We start from the raw sequence: 20408 nt of genomic DNA on the forward strand, positions 1-20408 counted from the left end.
GGGGTCGATGGGTGACGGCGACGGTGGCCTCTCGAACCTCATCAGAGTGACACGGACATCTATGACCGAACAGAATCAATCCGTTGGGCTCGCACATAGCGGACGGACTCGTTTGTACTGGTAAGATACTCAAATATATTTTAGTTCTCTCAAATATCTCTCTCATCTACCTAGCTCGAGCGCGGTGGAGTCAAGACAAAATTATACTGCCAGCGATAATTAAATGAGTGACGGGAGAGGACGACGTACCTCGTTGGCATGGCTCGCCATGCAGAATTTAGTCGACGGTTGGCGGTGGTCGAAGCGGATGGGGCAGAGAGGCGCCGGAGAGCGAATGGCAGCTCGACAAGCGATGTAGGTGCCGGAGCTACTGATAAAGATCGGAGGAGAGGAGGAAGATGCGATCAGCAGCGGTCGCGGCTCAAGCTAGTAGACGATCAAGTTGGCATGGTCAGCCAAAGCGCTTGGCGGCAACGAATGGAGTCGCCCTTCCAGGGAGTACTGTGCGGTCGTGCGACAACTATCGAGGTAGTGTGGGTGGCTGACGTAGACTCACACGGACAACTGGTCTGGCGAGTCGAGGGTGACCATCCGAGTTGACACTGGTTGACTTCGTCTTGCACTGGGTCGGTCGGACCTGTCGGCCGAACCGGTTGGATCGGTCAGCTGGATCGATCGGTCGGGTCGGTCAGGTTGGTCTGGTCGATCGGCCGGATCGGTCATATCAGTCAGCTGGATCGGTTGGGTCGATCAATCGAATTGGTCGTTCAGTTGCTTTGGTCAGTCGGACCGGTCGCTCGAGTTGGTTGGATTGGCTGCTGGATTGGTCGGATCCGTTGACTGGGTCAACTTGGTGAACCATTATAGAGCGGACGATCAGATCGGGAGAACGATTGGCCGATCGGTCGGTCGGTTGGGCCAGTCACGGAGGAGGACCACCGACGGGGTGGTCGAGTCAGCAATCTGACGGGGAGCTTCGACGTTGTCGAAGGCAGGCAACAGCCACCCAAAGGCCATCCTGGATGTCCGCCACCGGTGCGGGGCAGAAGCAGGGGGGGTCAATCGGCCTCCGTGGGATCTGAACATGGTCAGTCGGCGAAGATCCACCGCCAATTCGGCCAAGCAGTGGCGCCTCTGATCGGTCAGATGGTCGAATTGAGGTGGCGTTCCTCCACAAGACCGAGGGGGAGAGGGACATTCTCCAAGGACCCCGTCGTCAAATTCTCCCACCGATGCCTGAGGATGGCCGGAAACTCTTGCTGGATCTAGTTCTTCTCCACAATTACCTCGAACAGGAGGCAAAGAATCCCACTGTGAGTGAAAATTTCTGCTTCCCTGTCTTGCTCGATCATCCTTCTCTCCCCTTCCTCTCTGAGATCTCTTCTTTATAGAAGGGGGAGACCAGAAATTCAACACAAAATTGTTCCTTCTTCTTCCTGGTCTGCTGAACTAGGGCGCCCCCTCTTCCCTTATAAAGGGGAACAGGTCAATTGGGCCCCCTTAGTGGGTCAAAAAGGGGAAAATGGGTCCATTAGGGGGCCCTTATAAACTGGACCCCCATTACACATAGAAGGGAACGGGGATTTAAAATAAAATAGGAAAAGGGAAAAAAGGGAGGCCCCTTTCCCATGACAATAAAATGACGGACGTACAGGATGCATCGCAAACACGGTGAAAACACAACGATGAGAACGGGAAAACACAAAACACGAGAAAAGAATGATGATTAACAAAATGTGATAATCGAGCATCTTTCACCCGACTTTCGATGACGGCGGACCGGCGGCGTGGATGACATCATCAGTGATCCTTGGCGTGCGCCATCAAGATGTGTGCTGAAGCATAGGACAAGTGGCATCAAAGGATTAAGGAGAAAATGCACAATGAATGGACTTTTATTATTTTGTCTTTGTTGTTTTGCAGGTACACATAACAGGTGGGAATTGTGCATAAAATTTAAAGCAAATAATTAGAAGATGCTTCCAATTGGAGAGAACAATATGAAATCTTTGTAAAATCTTATGATTCTATGTCACACTGCCTTTTCGTGACAAGGACAGAGAAAATATCAACGACTATGATCTGTTATACATCTACCACTATATCTTTTATTCGTTCTGACTTCTTAAAGAACCATTCTCCACGCCTAAAGTATCATCTTATCAACCAGCCTGCTCGATCAATCTTTTGATCTATAAATAGACTGATAAGTCAAAATTTAGGTGATTAACCTAGTCGATGTGTAATTTCGAGACTTATACAATAAATTTACACTATACCCTTTTGTACTAATTACTAATGTAAATGGTGAGTATGGGGTCAAACCAAAGAGAGGGATATGTGATTAAGATTGATTTTTTTAAAGCAATTAAATGGTTAAGAAAGTGTACAAGGTAAGTGAAGATTACGTTTTAAGGGTATTTTTAACAGAATGCTTTGATATGTGTTTTGATGAATGTTCAAAGTGATGCATGCCTAATATGGGTTGTGATCAAAGCACAATAGGCCCTCGGTCAAGTAGTTGACTGATTGTATGTAAAGATAAAATAAGAGAATAGATATATTAAATGGTTACTTAGTTTGGCCATACACAGAAAAAGTCAAACTATGTATTTAGGACTTGTAATTTCAGGAAATGAAGATAAACATAGTCATTACCACTATTCAGATATTTGTGTAAATTAATCTTCATTTGTTTTGTTGAATAATTTGTTCAAAATCTTAATTACTACCTTCAAATATTTAAAGCTTAATTGATTGATTTTTTAATGCAAATTAATTACATCAAGATACTATTATCCAATGGTGATATCTTTATTTTAATTTTTTTTAACATATCTAAAAATTTAATATTATTTTAAATCTCAAATCCTTGGTATAACGGCTAGTTTTTGCTCTTAACTCTTGAAAGGTATTTTGAATTGATGGAAAAATTGTAAATATAAAAAATTGAAATTAAAATGATTATTATTTTATATTTCTTAATCATAATCAATGAATATGACTGTTAAACTTTTGACATATTACCATTATGCCCCTTTTGGATTTCCAAGTCCATACATGCAGTTTTCAGCCCTAATTTCAAACTCCTTTCTCTTTGCCCTTTGAAAATCGCAGTCCAAAAGACAGAGAGATCTCTCAACTCTTGGAGCAATTTTCAAGTAGTTTTTTAGCATTATTTAAAGAGGTTATTTGTTGATAACATCAATCCAAGTCCATAGAACTTGGAATCGTGGTTTTTGGTGCAGGGTTTCTCAAGATTCAAAGAAAAGAAGGCTGGGATCTGAACTTCACACATCCTCGACCCTATGATAAGTTTATAATTTTTAGCATATTTTTTATACTTGTTTTGAGTTTTTTTTCAACATATGAATTGTTCCTAACATCCAGACAAAACCAAAGAAATTTTTTGTCTGAGTTTAGAAAGAGTTACAGGGGTTTGAAATTGAACACGATGGAGTCGAGCTTTGAACAAAGGACGTTGAAAGATTGATCTTTGGAGATTTCTCTAATTCATTTTTGGATATTTTGTGAGAGACAATATATGTGCAAAATTGTGTTACAAAACTGTTCCAGGTAGAATCATTGCATTTGGTGCAGGATTTGGTGCAGGTAGAATCATTGCATTGCATTGCATTTTATGCATCAAAGGTCAAATGCGAATCAAGGATTTTATCAAAAGAAAAACATGGAGGAGAAAAGGATTGAAGAAAGAACGACCACAAACAAGGAGGTATTATTAAAGGGAAGTCATAGTTAGATTTATGAATATTTAATTCAATATAATTTTGACATATAATTTTTCTTGTTTAAATACTTAAAATTGATCACTGTCTTGAATACTATTTCGATTAGCCATCAACACTAAGTGTTGTTGAGGAGAATACATTATTCATTAATATACGGCTATTGCTAGATCTTTGTGATCACTTAGGTCAAGGCTTTGGGGGCCATAAGGAGAAGGCTTTGGGGGCTAAGTTGAAGTAGATTAAGCAGCATCATTCCGTGGAAGCCTTTGAGGGTTGAGGATGACAAAACTTCATCGACTTTTTTTTTTCTTGGTATCCTTGTTCAGCCTTATTTCCAAGTGATTTTCTTGGGGGCATTCACAAAAACTTGGTAAGGTCACATCATCACCTCGTGACGGATATCCCTGAACAGCATTAAGGATTAGCCTAAGCTGTCTAAAAAAAATATATGTATGTTCCGTTTCCTCTACCTCATTTCTTAAGTAGAAAAATTCTAGGCTAATTAAAACAAAAATAAATATAAATAGAGAACCTAATTCACCCCCCCCCTCTTAGGTTGTTCCTTGGCCACCTAAACTCACAGTAAGAGAGTGTGAAAGGAGAGATAACTAGGTGCATATGATGATTTTAAATAGATAATTTGTGTTCATAAGTTCTTAATTCCTAGTTTTAGATATTAAGAACTTAGAACATAGATGATAAGATAATTTTAGGATGTTGGAATGATAAAAGAATTAAATAGAGGGAATGTATAAGATGAAACACCCAAATTTGGGGTACATAATGAGTATGGAGGATGAAATGGGTGTATAGGCTCTTGATTGCTACCCCTAGGCATGAAGAGCTTATAACAGAGAGTGGAAATGATGTTTAGAACAAGGGAAGGATGGAGGATGGGAGAAATGGAATGTACATGATAGAAAGCCTAGTTACTAATATTTACCTCCTTCTTTGGTGATGCTCCCAAGCCCTAATCTCACTTCGTCAGCCCATACATTTTGCCCAGAGCTCGGCATATTGCAAAAGACACAAGGATTGATCAATGAAGGGAAGGAATTCACGTTTTCAAGAAGATAAAAAACTGAGAATGTCACTCCCAAGTCTTGTTTCACAAGGTCACCCAATGGTGAGAGACAAAATAAGTACCCTTTTCTCGACCTTCCTGTGCCCTCTTTACAATGGCCATTGGTTCTGTCGAAGAGAGGGATACTGATTCAAATTTTTAAGGCATTTTTCCCAAAGTTTTTCTAATTTTTTTCAGCCGTTTGATTGTTTATAATGATCGTTGCCATCCTCACTTGTCCGATCGTCCAATCATCAAGTGCAGGATGAATCTGGGTAGTCTGATTGTTCATCAAGTGCGAATTTGTGATCAACCGTCCGATCGTCAGCAATCCAACCAGGTGCATTTACGCATGTTGGATGTGATGGACTTGAGGTCCATCGCGCCCGATCTTGCCACGTCACCCCGTTTGATCACCCTACACAAAATGACAAAAAACAGAGGTAAGTTAATCGCCTTACCTGATCACGATTAGGCGGTCTTTGTGCTTCCACTTCATGCTCCAGGTAAGTCGGGGCTTAGTCCCACATGGGCTGAATTTCCTTGACTATAAAGCCGGCGCTTGTTCACATGTTTGAAACAGTTCTCACGCCCCCCATCTCCTCTCACGTGCGCACACATGTGCGTCCCGTCAGTGCCTCCTTGGCACGCCACGTATGTGCGCTTGCATAGCAAGCATGCCACATCAGCCTGGTGGATAATGGGCCTATTTTTTACTCTTTTGTATCCTGAAAAAAATACCTATAAAATATTCAATAAATTCCACAAAAAATCCAAAAATTCAAACTTAAATATCTCTCAACTTAGAACTCATTTAAAACAAAATTTTCACCAAATTAAATATATTATCCACTAAAACCATAAAAACCCCAAAAAATAATTTTAATGTAAATAATGATAGTTTAGTGAACTTATCTATTATTGGTTAAAATTACCTATAATTTAAGATAACATACATATAAATAGCTTAATTATGCTCTGAAATGTATGATTAATCATGAATTATCATGCTTAATTTTCATGTTATCATAGACCCTGATCGCTGTAAAAAATACACCCTTGGACTTTGCTCCTAATAATAGTTATTAGAGTACTATGGTTATTCAAAATCTCATTTGGGGTTATTCTTGCATTTTGAGGGTGAAGGATTAAAAGATCGATGCTCTGATCAAGACATATGAATAAAAAGCACCACTCAGTCCATTAGGCACATGACAGAGATGTTAGTAAGATCTTCTGTTTTTTGGACTCACAGGTTTACCCTGTTTTCTAGGTTATCATTGTCAACAACCTACGTTATCACCATCACATATGTCACCACTGACTCTGCTACTTGACGGTGTGTATCTACTTCCATCTCCATCACCACCATTGAGGATGAAATTATCATCATTCACCTCGCTCCACTGCTTGATAGCGTGTAGCTTTAGCCATCTCCTCTACAATCTGTGATTGTCAAACTCACCTGCTCACTCCATTTAGGCCATCGCCATCAACCATCATCCAGCACTGCTAAAGCGCCAACTAAGGTATTTATTTATAATTCATTGGTATTTTCCATTACTAAATTCAAAAAATTATTTTAAAATTTTTAAATAAATTAGGATAATAGCTAAATTTATTTTATCTTCATTTTTGAACTCTTTGAAATTAAATTTTTTATTTGCAAACTCTTTCTATAACCTATCTAACAGAAGGCTATTGGATCAAATGGCAAAGACATTGTTTTGAAACTAGCTCCTAGACCAATCCACCAATATCTCGATGCCACCCTTGGGGTTTTCATATATGTAAGGTTGAATTTCTAGGAGAGTTTATAGGGATGGGGCGAATTTGAAATTAATTTTGACTATTTTATGGTATTGAATAAAATTAGTTCTTAAATATATGTAATCTAAAAAATAAATTTAAACTTAAAATTCAGTTATTTAATACTTGTTCCATAGGGATTCAAACCTTATACGCTCTATGCTCATAAGGAAAATTATTAATATCATTGTATAAATTAGAAACCTTAAATTATGTAAATTAACCCCAATTTCTTTTCTATCAAAAGTGCTACATAACTATGTTTTCATTTTTGGGCAATGATGTGATGCAACATATTAGCAGCATCAATTTTATTTAGAAAACATTTGATGAAAGATAAATAGACAGTTTTTGATAGCCGCTACATGTTTTTCCATCTCGTTTTTTGTAATCACATTTATTCATATATTTTTCTATTGGTCCACATCATTCCTCGCAGTTACAATTTTAAAGTGTGTCGGCTAATGATTGTCCATTAGGCATCTCTATGTGCAATGCCATAAGGAGATATTTTGGCAGTGATAAACTGTGCTAATCATTGAGTTAAAACTTGATTGGTCATCATTATATAAAATCAAATGGGGGCAGGTGGCCAGGACAGAAAAAACCTAGAAACCCTAAAACCTTCCCCATAAAATAAATTATAGTTCATAAGAAAATGAAATATATTCTGACTTTGAAAAATGATATCTACATGGATATAATTTTAGAACGTTCAGAAACATATATTATAACTCAGATTTTTTTCTTTGTAGATATGATGTCATGAAATTCCATAAAATACCAAAATAATGTATACAGTAGGATATCATTGTAAAAATAGTTTTGATCATATTAGGCTTATTATCACACATCTACAATAATTTTAATACAAATAAACATATAGACTTCATGATATTGATGCAATAATTAGTGTGTTGTCAAATACAGTTAAATTTAAAGTATTTGTAGTCCTTGGAAGAATGTAAGCCAATAACACTAGGTCTTTAGATAATCTTTGGTTTTGTTTATTTCTCTTAGAAAGAGATAGTTTATTTTATTAATTAACTCCTGATTAATATATCACACTAAATAATTTTTCAATCAAAATGTGAAATTTCACGGGCTGCCTAATTTGTTTCTCAGATAAATACTTAATTTTTATCAGTTATTGTTTTAAAATAATTGGACCACATGACGGGTTAAAAAATGAAAGTTCTTCCTCATATTAAACAGATGATGTGATACTTCTAGATTTAGTCAATTATAAAATATGAATTATTAAAACAAAAATTACCTTGGGTTCTTTTACTTACTAATGCTGAGTTTACCAAAAATACTTTGGTCAACAGGTGGAAATCCCGTTGATATGTTCAATGATTTAATCATTAGTACCATTTGACATGTACCCTCAACCAGCCCAGTTTATAACTTCATTTTGTTTTGAATCATTTAAGGGTAATGTCAGGGATTTTTATAATGGGAATCTTCAAAATACTTCTGCTACCAATGAGAACTAAAAGGATAAGTTGATTCAGATAGATGACTTGATGAACTTCAAGGTCGTTACAATCTCATGTGCGGACTAAATCATCAAGAAAAAATCAAATATAAAAACATTTATCCATTGAAAGTTTTAAAGAAACATAGATCACATACCTTAATTATTTACTTAAAAATTAAATGTTTATAAATACATCTAATATTTCAGATAATATCTTAAACCATATATCATCTATAGAGATCAACATGTTACATATACAATTTGCACCACGGAAGCCAAACATAATGAAAAGGATTTCTAAACAATTGAACAACATGATGATCGAATTACTTTGCATAGATTGTATCCATAAATTTTCATTTACTTTGACAAGTCATGTTGAACTGTTCAAGTCTTCAACCTCTAGTCATATCCATGTGATCATTGATAAACTTGTTAAGACGACGATCTTATATCATATATAAATATATATACCGGATAAGACTAATAACTTAATTTGGAACAGGCCTTGAAGCGAAAGACAGGAACAAGTGGAATCAATGTGTTCCAATTTCTGGCCTTGCACCGACCATCGAATGGACCATGGACTAAACAGCCACTGCCTTCAAGGACTATGCCCAAGGGACCATCCCCACAAGGTATATCTTGCGATGTGTCATGTTACTCATCCGCCATCATTCTTTTTCCATTTCAAACACATCCTGAGAGGCATCCAAGAAGAGAAGGAAAAATAAGGATATAAACTTGACGAACTCTTAAGGGCTTTCTTCCATTTATACTTGATATATTTTTTTATAAAACACAATCACCCAATAAACTTTTTTGGATAACCTAATTAGCAACTCTAAAGACTCAATAACCTTTATTGGATAACCTAATTAACTATCTTTATCAACACATAGGTTAATTAATTATTGATCAATTTGACCCAATCGATAGGTTTAGTTGACAACTAAGGATATGAAAACTTTGGGCTGTCAAGCTACACCTTGTGCTCTAGAAGATACAAAGGAGTATAATGGTTCTATCATGAATTTTTTGTCATCGATAACCATATATGTATTGTCCCTCATCTATATGATGCAATATAAGGACTTAGGATATGGTCAACTGCCAAATCATAGTAAATTATCTTACTCAATCATGATGCATTGGGAAATCCTTAGAAAACTCTTCATTGTTATGCCATTGCATTGACCAAGGACATCTTCTCATTCTCTTCCTTGTGTTATCTCCTCATAAACCGAGGGTGGACAATCCCATCTTAACCACTCAATCACCTTTGTGAACTCCTAGTTGGATTGAGCTAAAAGTATTTGGAATTCTAAGAATTTATAGGTCATAATCAAAATACAACAGTACGTCCACAAGACATCTTTGGTGTCTCAAGTCTAAGGACCACTTACACAGTCATTACATGAATTATCGTGATTGATAATTTGGTAAAATACTACATGTTGATCCATATGGCTCAATTAGTGAACTCTTTCTACTAAAGAACACTCATTATGTATCCTTAGTGTCTCCACACCAGTTGGTACATGATCATCCATCATATGGGTGGGGTAGATAGTGCTATTATATCTTGATACTTTGATGTCCTTGTCGAGTATCCCTTCATATGATGTGATGAAGATAGTGGAAGCCAGACAATTGAAGGTTCTCGATGTTCACCTTGGGAATGGGATGTCATTGCCTTTCAAAGTAGTAAATCAGACTCTGAGTCAAGAGCTAAACTTAGTGATTTTTTTTTTCCAATGGGCTCTTTCGTCAGGAAACTTATGAACGAATGGGGAAAACAATAATCTAAATGGGCCTTAATCAAAAGAGAAGGAAGGACCCAACATTGTGGGTCAAATGGATGAACATAAACAGAGCTATGTGTAAAGCAGCCAAGAGTTTCAAAATCCAAAAGTACTATAAGCAGGCAAAGGCAAATAGCATTCTCAAAACACAAACTAAGGCAAAAAATTCATGATTTTGTCTAAAGAAGCCAACAGAAAGCCATAATCCCAAGACCAAGAATATGACTCTAAAAACTGGAAATCAAGCTGCAATTTACCAAAGTCAAAAACATTTGATCACCACCAAGGAGCCCAGTCGTCCAAGGAAAGGTCTATCCTAACCCTCTTCAATGTCAAGTGTTAGTGGAACTGACAATGGGGGGGGGACATGACTACAATATGGATGGTTACTCAGGCGCAAATCCTGCTTTACTGCCCAGAGTTCAAGCTACAATCTACTCCCAAAGTAACCATGGATGGTTTCCTTTTATTGCCTGTCAATGGTCAAAATTACTGAAAATCCGGGGGGATTGTTTCTAGGACTATATTCTCACCTATGGTAAAAGAATTATACTCATTCAAATACCTTATTGCTCTGCACTGTCAAATAGGTTTTCTACGGTAAATAGTCATCCATGCGATAAATACTTGTCACAAGTAGTTGACCGGCATCTATGCAACAGAGGAGCGAGCATTACAACTATTGACAGATCAATGCAGGCGGCGAATCGTCGGGCAGACGAGAACAACACCCCCTCAACCGGTCTCTTGGAGCTGTTTGAGCCGGCGAAATCACCAATCTGACCGGGAGAATGGTGAAATCCGTCGTCGCCGAGGAGACACGGCTGCAGCTTGCAGAGGAGAGGCTCTTCCGATCGACGGACTTGGCGCAGGTCGGCGGGTTCGCTTCTCTTCTCTTCTCGTTTCCGAACTTACGCGGACGATGTTCTTCTGCAGGTGGGTTTGCTGGTTGGGAAGCTGAGCACCTCCCTGGACCGGGGCTTCGTCTACGACCTACTTCCCACTCCGCCCACCGACGATGGTCGGGCCCCTTGCTCCCTTCCTGGGCCTCCCGGCGGCTCCGAAAAGAGGAAAGGGGCAAAGGGCGGAGCCGGGAAATCGATGTGGACTGCGGAAGCGACGGTTCCCCTGATCATCGATGTGGACTGGGTGGCCGAGCACGCTCGTCAGGTTTGTGTCTTCGGAAGATCGATCCAAACTCATCAGTTATCAATTTTGTGCTTCCATCCTCGATTCTTAATTTCCTGCGCTCTGTGAATTCGTCGATTATCAGGTTGCCAGGCTGTTGCTCGGCGGCATGCATGTCGTGGGGATCTACGTGTGGGCTTCCGAAAGTTCTTTCAAGGCATCTACGCTGGCTCTCTGCCAGGTCTCTAGACCCCCTTCAATACCCTCCCCTGTCGTAGAGCATAGCAAGATCTCTTTATTAAACATGATTGCTTTACGCGTAATGTTCGCCGCGTAGACAGTGAGGGAGGTGGCTCGGGCGGCGTCCATCTACTCGAACAATCCGCCGGAAAGACTTCTCGTCCATGCATCGTACAGCCCAAGGAGGTGTTCTTTTATCTTGTCACCATTTTAATTGAACGTCAGACGATGTCTGCCTGCTATTTTTATTTCCTGTTTTGCCGTGACGTTCTATATTCTGGCTATTGGATCATTTTTTCCATTTTTTACTTGCTTCTCCATTGAATTTGCCTGATTTTCGATTCGGAGTGATGTCCGTTGCTTCTTTTGCATTTGACTCGCTGGCTTTCGAATTTCTCCCTACATTCGAATCATGGGATCTATAATTATCTCTGTCAATTCTTCTTAACTGAAGAGCAAATGGGCAGTCTGGACTCTGGAGAGAACACACTGATCGGTTGTTGTGTATGTTCGTTGCTTCTCCATTGTTTTTTCTTGTAATGTTTATCTATTTTTTCCTTTACTGTTTGCTTTTACCCTTCGTAAGACATTGTTGTCGAATGCTATTTCTTCCTTTCCTTTGCCCCGTTTATTCCTCTTGGTTTTACACTTGGTTAGATGAATCTTTCTCATCAGAAACAACTGCAGGACAGGTGGACCTGCAGAAACTGCGAGATAGCATCAATGAATGTGTCAACTAGTCTGAAGCCCTGCGACTTCAAATGGGGAAAGCTGCTGGATTCTCTGCAATTATTTCGATGCATTTATAAGTTTGACCAACGGTAACATTTTCAGCCGTTTCCAAAATTTGGTCTTCGTGCTATATCCATGTACCAAAAATTTGACGCTTGAAAGAAATGATTTATCCGTCTAATTTTTAATTCAGCCATTGTCAATCTATTACACTGTTTTGGTTTTCTCATCGTTTTTCCCCCTAAACTCTGGAGGATCGCTGAAAGCAAACCTGATGGCCTTTTGGAACATCTGGATCAGGACTTGGTTGCTGCTGCTCAGTTTTTGTTTGCTTCGTTTCAGTTTTAATGGCATCCAGAGTTTCTCTGTCGATAAGTGGTTCCCTGGTTTCAATTACTATGTTAATGGTTCTGCTAAATGATTGCACAAAATTATTTTACGCTCTCATAAAACCAAACTCCGTCACCATCTCTCATTTGGATCGGTGCACGTGGATGCCATATTATTAGTCCTACTCTCTCTGGATTTAGATCTCTAGCAAGTCTTTGCAATTTCGTAGAAGCACCCTTATCAGTTGTTCTTCAAATAGCTCTTTTGAGTCTTTTTGTTGTCATTCTATAATAAATACATCTATAATCCACGCAACCTGATATATATGGCCTCTCTGCTTCGAAGTTGATATTCTCCTTTCATCGGACACTAGTCAGTAGACTACTACAGTTATTATGAACCTCATGCCAAACTGGAGCATAGTGGAGAGTTCCTTTCTGGAATCTATGTACATAATGCTAGCTTCTGAACTGAGAGCCAATAAAGTACCAAAACAGACGTCTTGATGATGTTCTTGCGGCATCGATGGCATGGGACTTCATTCAGATGTCAGATAGAGAGAGCTAGTGAGAAATGACTGCTGGGAGGGAAGAACGAAGTACCTGAGATAGCGAGGATGGAGAGACACTAACATGTTTTTCTTCTTCATTAAAAAAACATGTTTGTCCACTATTTATCCGGTCTTAGTTTGTTTCTACAACAGTGCATGAGTAGTATTAAATGGCAGGGGTAGTTTAGTTCTTTTTATTTTTATTAGTGCCCTATTGTATTTGTGTAACGATCCATCTTCCTATAAACGGCAGATGGTAAAGAATGAGTCAGTTATATTTTCCTGCCACAATTGTGTTATTGGATCACAGGGTTTCTTCCCCAGAGCTGAATATTATCCTGTCCTCCCCCATATCAAAAAATTTGACACGGTATTATAAGTGGGTTGATTGATGAAGAGTATCCACAAAATTCAGAGGGGATTGATGACAAAAGACCAAGGTAGAGGGCAAGCGAATTAGGGACAAGAGGGGCATGATAGTGCGCAAAAAATTAGCTCTTGGAACTTGTTCAAGTATTTTCGAGCTAGCTTCTTATCTGGGGAAGATTAACGAGATGGTGGCTCTGCAGGGTGCTCTGTGGTTCCTCTGCTGGTGGAAAGCTAAGAGAGAGGGCCAACTCTAGGACAAACTGCTCTAAACAATCAAGGGAGGAGACACTACCTTATATGAGGCCAGACCAGCTGGAGTGCAATGCCATGCATGCCCTCTGGCCTGTGATCTCCACCACCAGTCCTTGCAGCAGGATAAGAAAAATTCATCAAATCCAGTAGCCAATACCACTGCCATCACCGTGGGGCAAGCTCTGTTGCCTAGTTCGCCTAACAACTGGAGGCAGCTCTAATGCAGAGGCCAAACCCCAGGCTGAATTACCGGCTGAAGAACTTTGAAGGAGAGCTCATTGCCAATGGTTATCCACCACGGTCACTCAATGTTCTTGGAGAAGCCATCAAAAGCTGGTTTTGGCATTGAGCTGACTCCTTTCAAATCCTTGGAAAGACTGAGCAGGGCACATGTAATAAAATTTTGAAGGCCAGAGGCACCTGTGGCAAAGTCCTGACCTTGACACGGAGAGCGTCAATTCCACAGCCAGGGAGATCCTCATCTTGAGGAGATGGCATCACACACCGTGGTGAAGTTCCGAGGCCTGGTAATATCAAAAATGACCTGCAACCCATAACTTGATCCTGAATAGATGGGATTTGTTATAGAACCGTGCTGGAGATTTATCAGGACAGACCAGTGTACTCAAAATGATAGAAGATTTCTGAAGGGCCAGTGTCAAAAGACAACACAGAGTGGAGGTAGGGAGAGATATGAGGCCGGGGCAGGTGGCATAATTCTCTCGGTACTTCCTCAGTTATTGGCGGTGCTCTGCCATTTGAGGACCAGTGGTTAAGTTAATATTCGTGGAGCAGGGACTGACTCAGTATGGGCTTGATTGTGCTCTCCTCATCCCCGTCGTTCATATGACTGATGTGAAACTCTTTTTCATAAATGGACCCAGTGGAGCGTCAATCTACATCCTGCAATGTTTGAAGATGGATATTTCTCATCTGTCCTAAATCATCCGCTCTGAAGAGTTGGAATTGATGGTCCGCCCGAACAAGATGAAAGTACAGAAGAAGAACCCTCTGGAAAACTTGAATGATATTTAAGTGAGGCACGGAGTTGTGCCGGGACCAGGCCAATAACCTTCAGCGTTCTTTGGCAGAGCCTCCATTGTGCTCAGTCCCTTCCTCTTACTCTGTCACCCGTACTGCCAGGCTCTGGAAATTCCCTGCCATCTAGATTCCATATCCAGGAATCGACATTTGAGTATTCAGCAGGGCTTCCGAGGGGAAGGAATGACAGCACCTCTGGGTCTTATTCTCTCACGCTAGAAGACGAGATGCATAAATAGTGGATTTCCACTCGGAGGCTGAGGAACGATGGCAGTTGACAGATTTCTCTGGCAAGTAGTTGCTGACACAGAGAATATTTACACTACAGAAAGTGATGTCCCAACCTGCACTAGTGAATCAAAAGCCATTCAAGGAGCACTGGGAGCTTATTTACATTACCACCGACTTGCAAAGAGAGGGTTTGGAAGCATTCCCTGAGAAAAGTTTCTCAGTGCCGTGCAAAACATGTGGGAGGTAACATGAGAACCGAGTGTAGGGCGAGAATTTGTGAAGACAAACATCTGCAAGATGAGGCAGCTCGGCGCCTGGGGCTATACTGGGAAGAAGTACCTGGTTGTCACAGAACTGGGACCTGAAAGAGAAGCCCAGGAGCAAATTTGGAACACTGTCCTGTCCAACAAAACCATTCAGAAGGTGGCATGAGACCGGGAAGCAGCGAAGATCACTATGTGCTTGGCAGAAGACTGGAAGGCCGCAAAGACGGCATCAGCCTCTGAAACGGAGAGGAAACACTTCGGCGAAGCACCGGACATACAAAAGTTCGAGAGCATTTCATGTTAGGAGAACACATTCACTGACATTCTTACCTTAATTTTATGTTCGTTTATTCCTTTCTCCTCACAGCCGCCAAGTTGGCCGTCAAATTCTTTGTCCACCAGCTCGCGGGGAGTTCTTATTTTTTTTGTTCTTCATATTTTTTCTTCGATTTCTTTTCGTTATCAGTCCTTTAAAGCTTTGTTTGATCTTTCTCACGCTACTATTTTTTGTCTTTGATTTATGCAGGTTGCCCCTATCTCTAGAACCGGAAAGTGAGACATTTAGGAATGTTCTGCGAGAAGCTATTTCTGCGCAGAGCGAGGAACTTAATAACTGCAAAAAGGCCCTGATCAACGGGATATTGGTATGCTTCTCTTGAAATTACAAGGTTTCAGTCTGTGATGCCTGTAAGAGGGGAAAAAATTACTTTTATGGGTGTGATAAGAGAGATTTTACGTCCATGATGATTCTCTCATAGGCGAGTAAATTCTGTGTCAGTCTATGCTTATTTATGCTTTTTCTGCTGCATTGACTTCAAGGTCGACGAGGACGTACAATGCACTTCTGGAGGCACAAACCAAGTGGAATTGCTTTTGCCGTTTATGAACAGGGTTCCTTCTTGCGGTATGTCTTCTTTATGTATGATCGACCATGTGTTTGAGGGGGTTCTATGCAGACAAATGATGTAGCTTTCTTTGGCTTTCTTTTTTCCTCAAAAGCGTTAAAAGAAGAGGAAATTACCGGGCTTGCCATCTTCACGGGGGTGATAAGTGCTTCGGCGTATCTGGGTCCTAAAGAAACAGCGTTTGAGGCTGTTTCTGAACTTAAGGCACTGTTCTCTACTAATGATATCGATCGCTCATTAATTATTCCGGAGTGGTGAGGCTGTTGGGCTTCTAAGTAAGTAGATTTATTTCCCTTAGGGCGACATCATCAACAGCTTGCACAGTCGGCTAGATATTTCATGTGAGGAGGCGAGTCTGGCTGATGCATCAGCAAACCCCACCACAGATTTAGACAAGGGAACACCAGCTGACGGCGTCGATTCCCAGGATATCTTCAGTGAGCTAAAGTGAGTGGCCATTCTCAGTTTTTCTCTATTCTAGTGTTTCACGCTTAATCTTGCCAGGGTTGGATTGTTTTGTTCTTGGGTAGGGAAGTGACAACACAACGTCGAATCTCTCTTTTTCATTTTTTTTTTGGGTTGCATGTGTTTACATCTGGTGTCCTCTGAAACAGGTCGGGTAGAGTTCTGCTCTTTCCCAGGAGGGTATTGTTACCTTGGTTGGGCAATGTGTTTGTGTGCGATTACTTGCAACCGTCAGAGACTGTCGAGGTCCGTTTGATAATAATTGCCAGATGATATTGCGGGAATAAAACTGTAGATGATTTAGAACTTTTGGGTTGCTGATGGAGAAAGTCTGACGATTACCGTGCCACATGGCAGGCCCTGGGAAACCACTGCGGGGAGATGATGGCGATGGATTCACCAATCAGCAGCGGGTCAGCGATGGAAGAGGAGAAGGAAGCCTCTCCTCCGAGCATCACCACGTTTCGGGACGCGGCCTTGGGCCGGTCCGCGCCTCTGCACAACGGCTCGGGGCTCGCCGGGGCGTTTGACGAGCCTGGCCCCGCGGCCCGGCCGACTAGAGAGAGCGGCTCCAGCTATCTTCCTCTTGCCGCGGTCGCTCTGCTCGTCGCCATCTTGATTGGTTGGATCCTGACGGCGGCGGTGCACTGACGTCGCCGTCCCTCCCTTGTTCGGCCACAGATATCTTTCAAATTCGGAGGACACGAACTGTGGACTCCGCATCGACAAATTATTTTGACGGGCTTCGTTTCCTCTTTCTTTTCCCTTGTGGACAGGTCTACTAAATACGTACAGTCTTACTCGATGGAGAAGGGCCGCCGCTCGCCGCCCTCGAGGAGGAGAGCGTGCTGTCCCAGGCGTATTACTCTGGCGCCGTCCGTGTCCGCGGAACTGAGGTGCTCGCAAGGGTCCACGGGAATGGTGACCTCGGCGGCCCCGCCGCTCACCCGTACCCGCTCGAAGCCGATGAGCTGCTTTCTGGGAACTCGCTCTCCCGGCGCGGGGGCCAAGTAGAGCAACACCGCCGCGCTGCCATCCCTGCCGGACCCGCCGACCCGCCTCACCGACACCACCACCTCGAAGGCGAGGTCCGCCGCGCACGCCGCCTCCAGCTCCTCGTCCACTACCACCGCCGCCGCCGCCGCCGCCGCCTCGCCCGCGCCACGAGCCCACGGCGGGACGGAGACGCGCTCCGGCGCCGCCACGAAGCCGTACGCGTAGTCGGCGTAGCTCAGGCCGTGGCCGAAGGGGTACACCGCCTCGCCGGCGTAAAACCGGTAGCTCCGCCCCGGGTACTCCGCCGGCGACGGCTCGGCTCGCATGCGCATGTCCCCCATCGCCACGCTCCTCGCGAAGGACTCCGGGTACCACGTCACCGGCAGCCGGCCGCCTGCGCAGTGGAGTCCTCCTCCTCAGTCCTCAGGGTTAGTATACTAGTCTTCCTTGCTCTCGTCTGAGTCAGTCTGGCCGTCTGGGGAGGGGAGGGGGGCATGGGCGGCGAGCACCTACCTGGGTTGAACTCGCCGAAGAGAACCTCGCCGAGGGCCCGGCCGCCGGCCTCGCCCGGGTAGCCGACCCAGAGGATGCTCCCGACGCGAGGGTCCTCCTTGGCCAGGGACACGTCGACGGGCCCGCCTCCCACCAGCACCAGCACGATGGGCCGCCCGCTGGCCGCCGCAACCGCGCTCACGAGCTGCTGCTGCTTCCCGGGCAGGAGCAAGCTCACCCGGTCGCGGTCCTCTGCCTCCTGCGTCTCGTCCAGCCCCGCCACCACCACCGCCGCATCCGCCGCCCCCGCGAGCCTCGCCGCTTCCGCGAACCCGCCGTCGGAGGCGCAGGCCACGTCCGAGCACCCCCCCGCGAACCGCGCCGCGGGCGCGAAAGCTCGGAGACCTTGGTACAGGCTCTGCCGCTCGCACGGAGACCCTGCCATCGATTCATTCGTCATCGCCGAGGCGGGAGGAGAAGGAACTCGACTTGTTGAGGGGAAGGAAGCCCACCGGTGTATCCGCCGCCTATGCTGGCGGAGCTTGAGCTGTTCGCCGTGGGGCCGACGACGGCCAAGGTGGCTACGTCGCCGGGGCGCAGAGGAAGAAGGCCCCGGTCGTTCTTCAAGAGGACGATGCCCTGCCGGGCGGCCTCCAGGGCCAGCGCCCGGTGCTCTGCGCTACACACGCGCCGGGGCCCCAGCTCGGCGTAGGGCCCCGCCGCCGGGTCCCCGTCGAAGAGGCCGAGCCGGAGTTGGACGGAGAAGAGATTGAGCAGCGCTCTGTCCACGTCTTCTTCCCTCAGCTTCCCTTGAGCGATCGCCGACTCCGCATACCCCGCGTAGTACCCTCCGCAGTTGATATCCACGCCTGGCGACGACAAGTGACGATAAAGAACGGAGACACAGTTGGCGGTGGTCGACGCATCACTCACCGGCGGCCATGGCGTCCGCGACGGCGTCCTGGGGGGTGGGCGCGTAGCCCTGGTACTCGTACATGGTCGCCACGGCGTTGCAGTCGGAGGCGACGTACCTGCGCCGTAAATCATTGGCCATGTCGCGCACACAAACGGGAATACGGGATGGGCGTGGGGCAAGCGAGAACGCACCCTTGAAGGCCCCAGTCCTCTCGGACGAGCCGCCGCAGGTCCGCGCCGGCGCAGGCGGGCACGCCGTTCACCTCGTTGTAGGAGCACATCACGCAGCTCGCCCCTCCCTCGCGGACGCAGCTCCTGAACGGCGGCAGGAACGTGTCGCCCATGTCCTGCTCCGTCACCACAGCGTTGAAGCTGTAGCGTGACAAGTTGCCCCACGCCTCCAAATCGTACGCGACGTAGTGCTTGCAGCACGCGGAGAGCATGAGGGCCCCCCCGTCCGACGCCATGAGGGCCCTCTTCGCTCCACGGCGACCGGCGTCGAGAGGCGCTCGGCCCTGGAAGGCGCGGACGTACTCGACGGCGAAGGCGGACGCGAGCATGGGGTCCTCGCCGGGGGTCTCCTGGCCGCGGCCCCAGCGGGGGTCCCGGAAGATGTTTGCGTTGGGCGCCCAGAAGGTGAGGCCCGCCTGCCCCACGTTGTACATGGCGCGCGCCTCCGCCGCAATAGCCGCCGCCACCGAGCTCCACAGCGTGCGATTGAAGGCCGCGGCCTGGAGCAGCACCTGAGGGAAGACGGTGGCGGCCGAAACGGGGCCCCCGCTGAAGTTGACCCCTGGCCCGTTGGGCGCCAGGCCGTGCAGGGACTCGGACCACCACTCGTAGGCCGGCAGGCCGAGGCGGGGCACCGGCTCTGCGGCGTCGGAGAGAAGGCCGATCTTTTCTCGGAGGTGGAGTCGCGACACGATGTCCCTGGCGCGAAGGCCGACCGGGAGGGAGGAGTTGCAGAAAGCATAGCTCTGATGAGGCGGGCCACAGGGGTAGCGGGCGGCGGTGGGATCCCTGGAAACACCCAGACTAGAAGTTCCTGCCAGTCGCGCAAGAAGGGGGCCTCCGGCGAGGACAAGGAACAAGAAGGAGACTGGGTAGACGGTGGACGCCAGGAAGAAACCCGACCACGGGGACATGGGGATTCTCGCCCGGAGAGGGGAACAATATTGGAGCGAGAGAGAGAGAGAGAGTACCTTGTGCTTGTCGCAACTAGGGAAGGACGCTGTCCGGTGTCGGTGTGGTTTTACCGAAAACTTAAGCCTAGACCTGAAGTTGGGTCCCGTCTTGGTCTGGTCTTCGAGAGTGAGAGACTCTGTATAGTGCAGGGACGTGGACCGGACGGGACGGGACGTGGACGGTTCAGGACAAAATTCATCCCGTCCTACATCCCATGTTAGAGTATGGACGAAGGACGGGACCGTTTTTCATCTGCGGTCAAAAAAACCGTCCCGTCCAATAATCTCAGGACAAAAATTTGTCCCGTCCAGTCCTCCCAGGACAAATTTTCGTCCCAAAATTCGTCCCGGACGAAAAAATGCATTATATATTAATAATATATTATAATATATTATAATATAT

At 44.8% G+C, this 20408-nt stretch overlaps 2 protein-coding genes across 5 annotated transcripts; one reads left to right on the forward strand and one right to left on the reverse strand.

Annotated features, from left to right (window-relative positions):
* Positions 1-10560: 10560 nt before the first annotated feature.
* Positions 10561-17175, forward strand: LOC144702461 (oxidoreductase, zinc-binding dehydrogenase family protein). 3 transcript variants are annotated; one of them, XM_078574518.1, is made up of 11 exons: positions 10561-10781; positions 10846-11079; positions 11183-11278; positions 11375-11463; positions 11970-12098; positions 15575-15692; positions 15868-15952; positions 16048-16157; positions 16252-16400; positions 16568-16664; positions 16776-17175. In XM_078574518.1, the coding sequence occupies exons 1-11, from the start codon at positions 10701-10703 to the stop codon at positions 17067-17069; spliced, it is 1482 nt and encodes a 493-aa protein (XP_078430644.1). In that variant the 5' UTR covers positions 10561-10700; the 3' UTR covers positions 17070-17175. The 3 variants fall into 3 exon arrangements, with proteins under 3 accessions (XP_078430644.1, XP_078430645.1, XP_078430646.1); XM_078574519.1 differs by lacking the exon at positions 10561-10781 and having other exon boundaries at positions 10901-11079; positions 11379-11463; positions 11953-12098; XM_078574520.1 differs by lacking the exon at positions 10561-10781 and having other exon boundaries at positions 10901-11079; positions 11379-11463; positions 11965-12098.
* Positions 16699-20074, reverse strand: LOC144702460 (Glycosyl hydrolase family protein). Of its 2 annotated transcripts, none has more exons than XM_078574516.1 (5): positions 19014-20074; positions 18840-18937; positions 18419-18775; positions 17928-18344; positions 16699-17826 (listed from the first exon to the last, which is right to left on the reverse strand). In XM_078574516.1, exons 1-5 carry the CDS (start codon positions 19964-19966, stop codon positions 17216-17218), a joined length of 2436 nt encoding a protein of 811 aa, XP_078430642.1. In that variant the 5' UTR covers positions 19967-20074; the 3' UTR covers positions 16699-17215. The 2 variants fall into 2 exon arrangements, with proteins under 2 accessions (XP_078430642.1, XP_078430643.1); XM_078574517.1 differs by having other exon boundaries at positions 16699-17808; positions 19014-20073.
* Positions 20075-20408: the final 334 nt, after the last annotated feature.

Source organism: Wolffia australiana, chromosome 4 (assembly GCF_029677425.1).
Source record: "Wolffia australiana isolate 7733 chromosome 4, ASM2967742v1".
Taxonomy (NCBI): Eukaryota; Viridiplantae; Streptophyta; class Magnoliopsida; order Alismatales; family Araceae; genus Wolffia; species Wolffia australiana.

Excerpts from the sequence above, each read along its gene's own strand:
- LOC144702461 (XM_078574518.1), top strand. The coding sequence starts at position 10,701 with ATGGTGAAATCCGTCGTCGCCGAGGAGACACGGCTGCAGCTTGCAGAG. Across the intron at positions 12,099-15,574 it reads ATTTATAAGTTTGACCAACG|GTTGCCCCTATCTCTAGAAC; the intron begins GTAACATTTTCA and ends TGATTTATGCAG. Across the intron at positions 16,665-16,775 it reads AACCGTCAGAGACTGTCGAG|GCCCTGGGAAACCACTGCGG; the intron begins GTCCGTTTGATA and ends GCCACATGGCAG.
- LOC144702460 (XM_078574516.1), bottom strand. The coding sequence starts at position 19,966 with ATGTCCCCGTGGTCGGGTTTCTTCCTGGCGTCCACCGTCTACCCAGTC. Across the intron at positions 18,345-18,418 it reads CATAGGCGGCGGATACACCG|GGTCTCCGTGCGAGCGGCAG; the intron begins GTGGGCTTCCTT and ends AATCGATGGCAG. Across the intron at positions 17,827-17,927 it reads CTTCGGCGAGTTCAACCCAG|GAGGACTCCACTGCGCAGGC; the intron begins GTAGGTGCTCGC and ends AGGACTGAGGAG.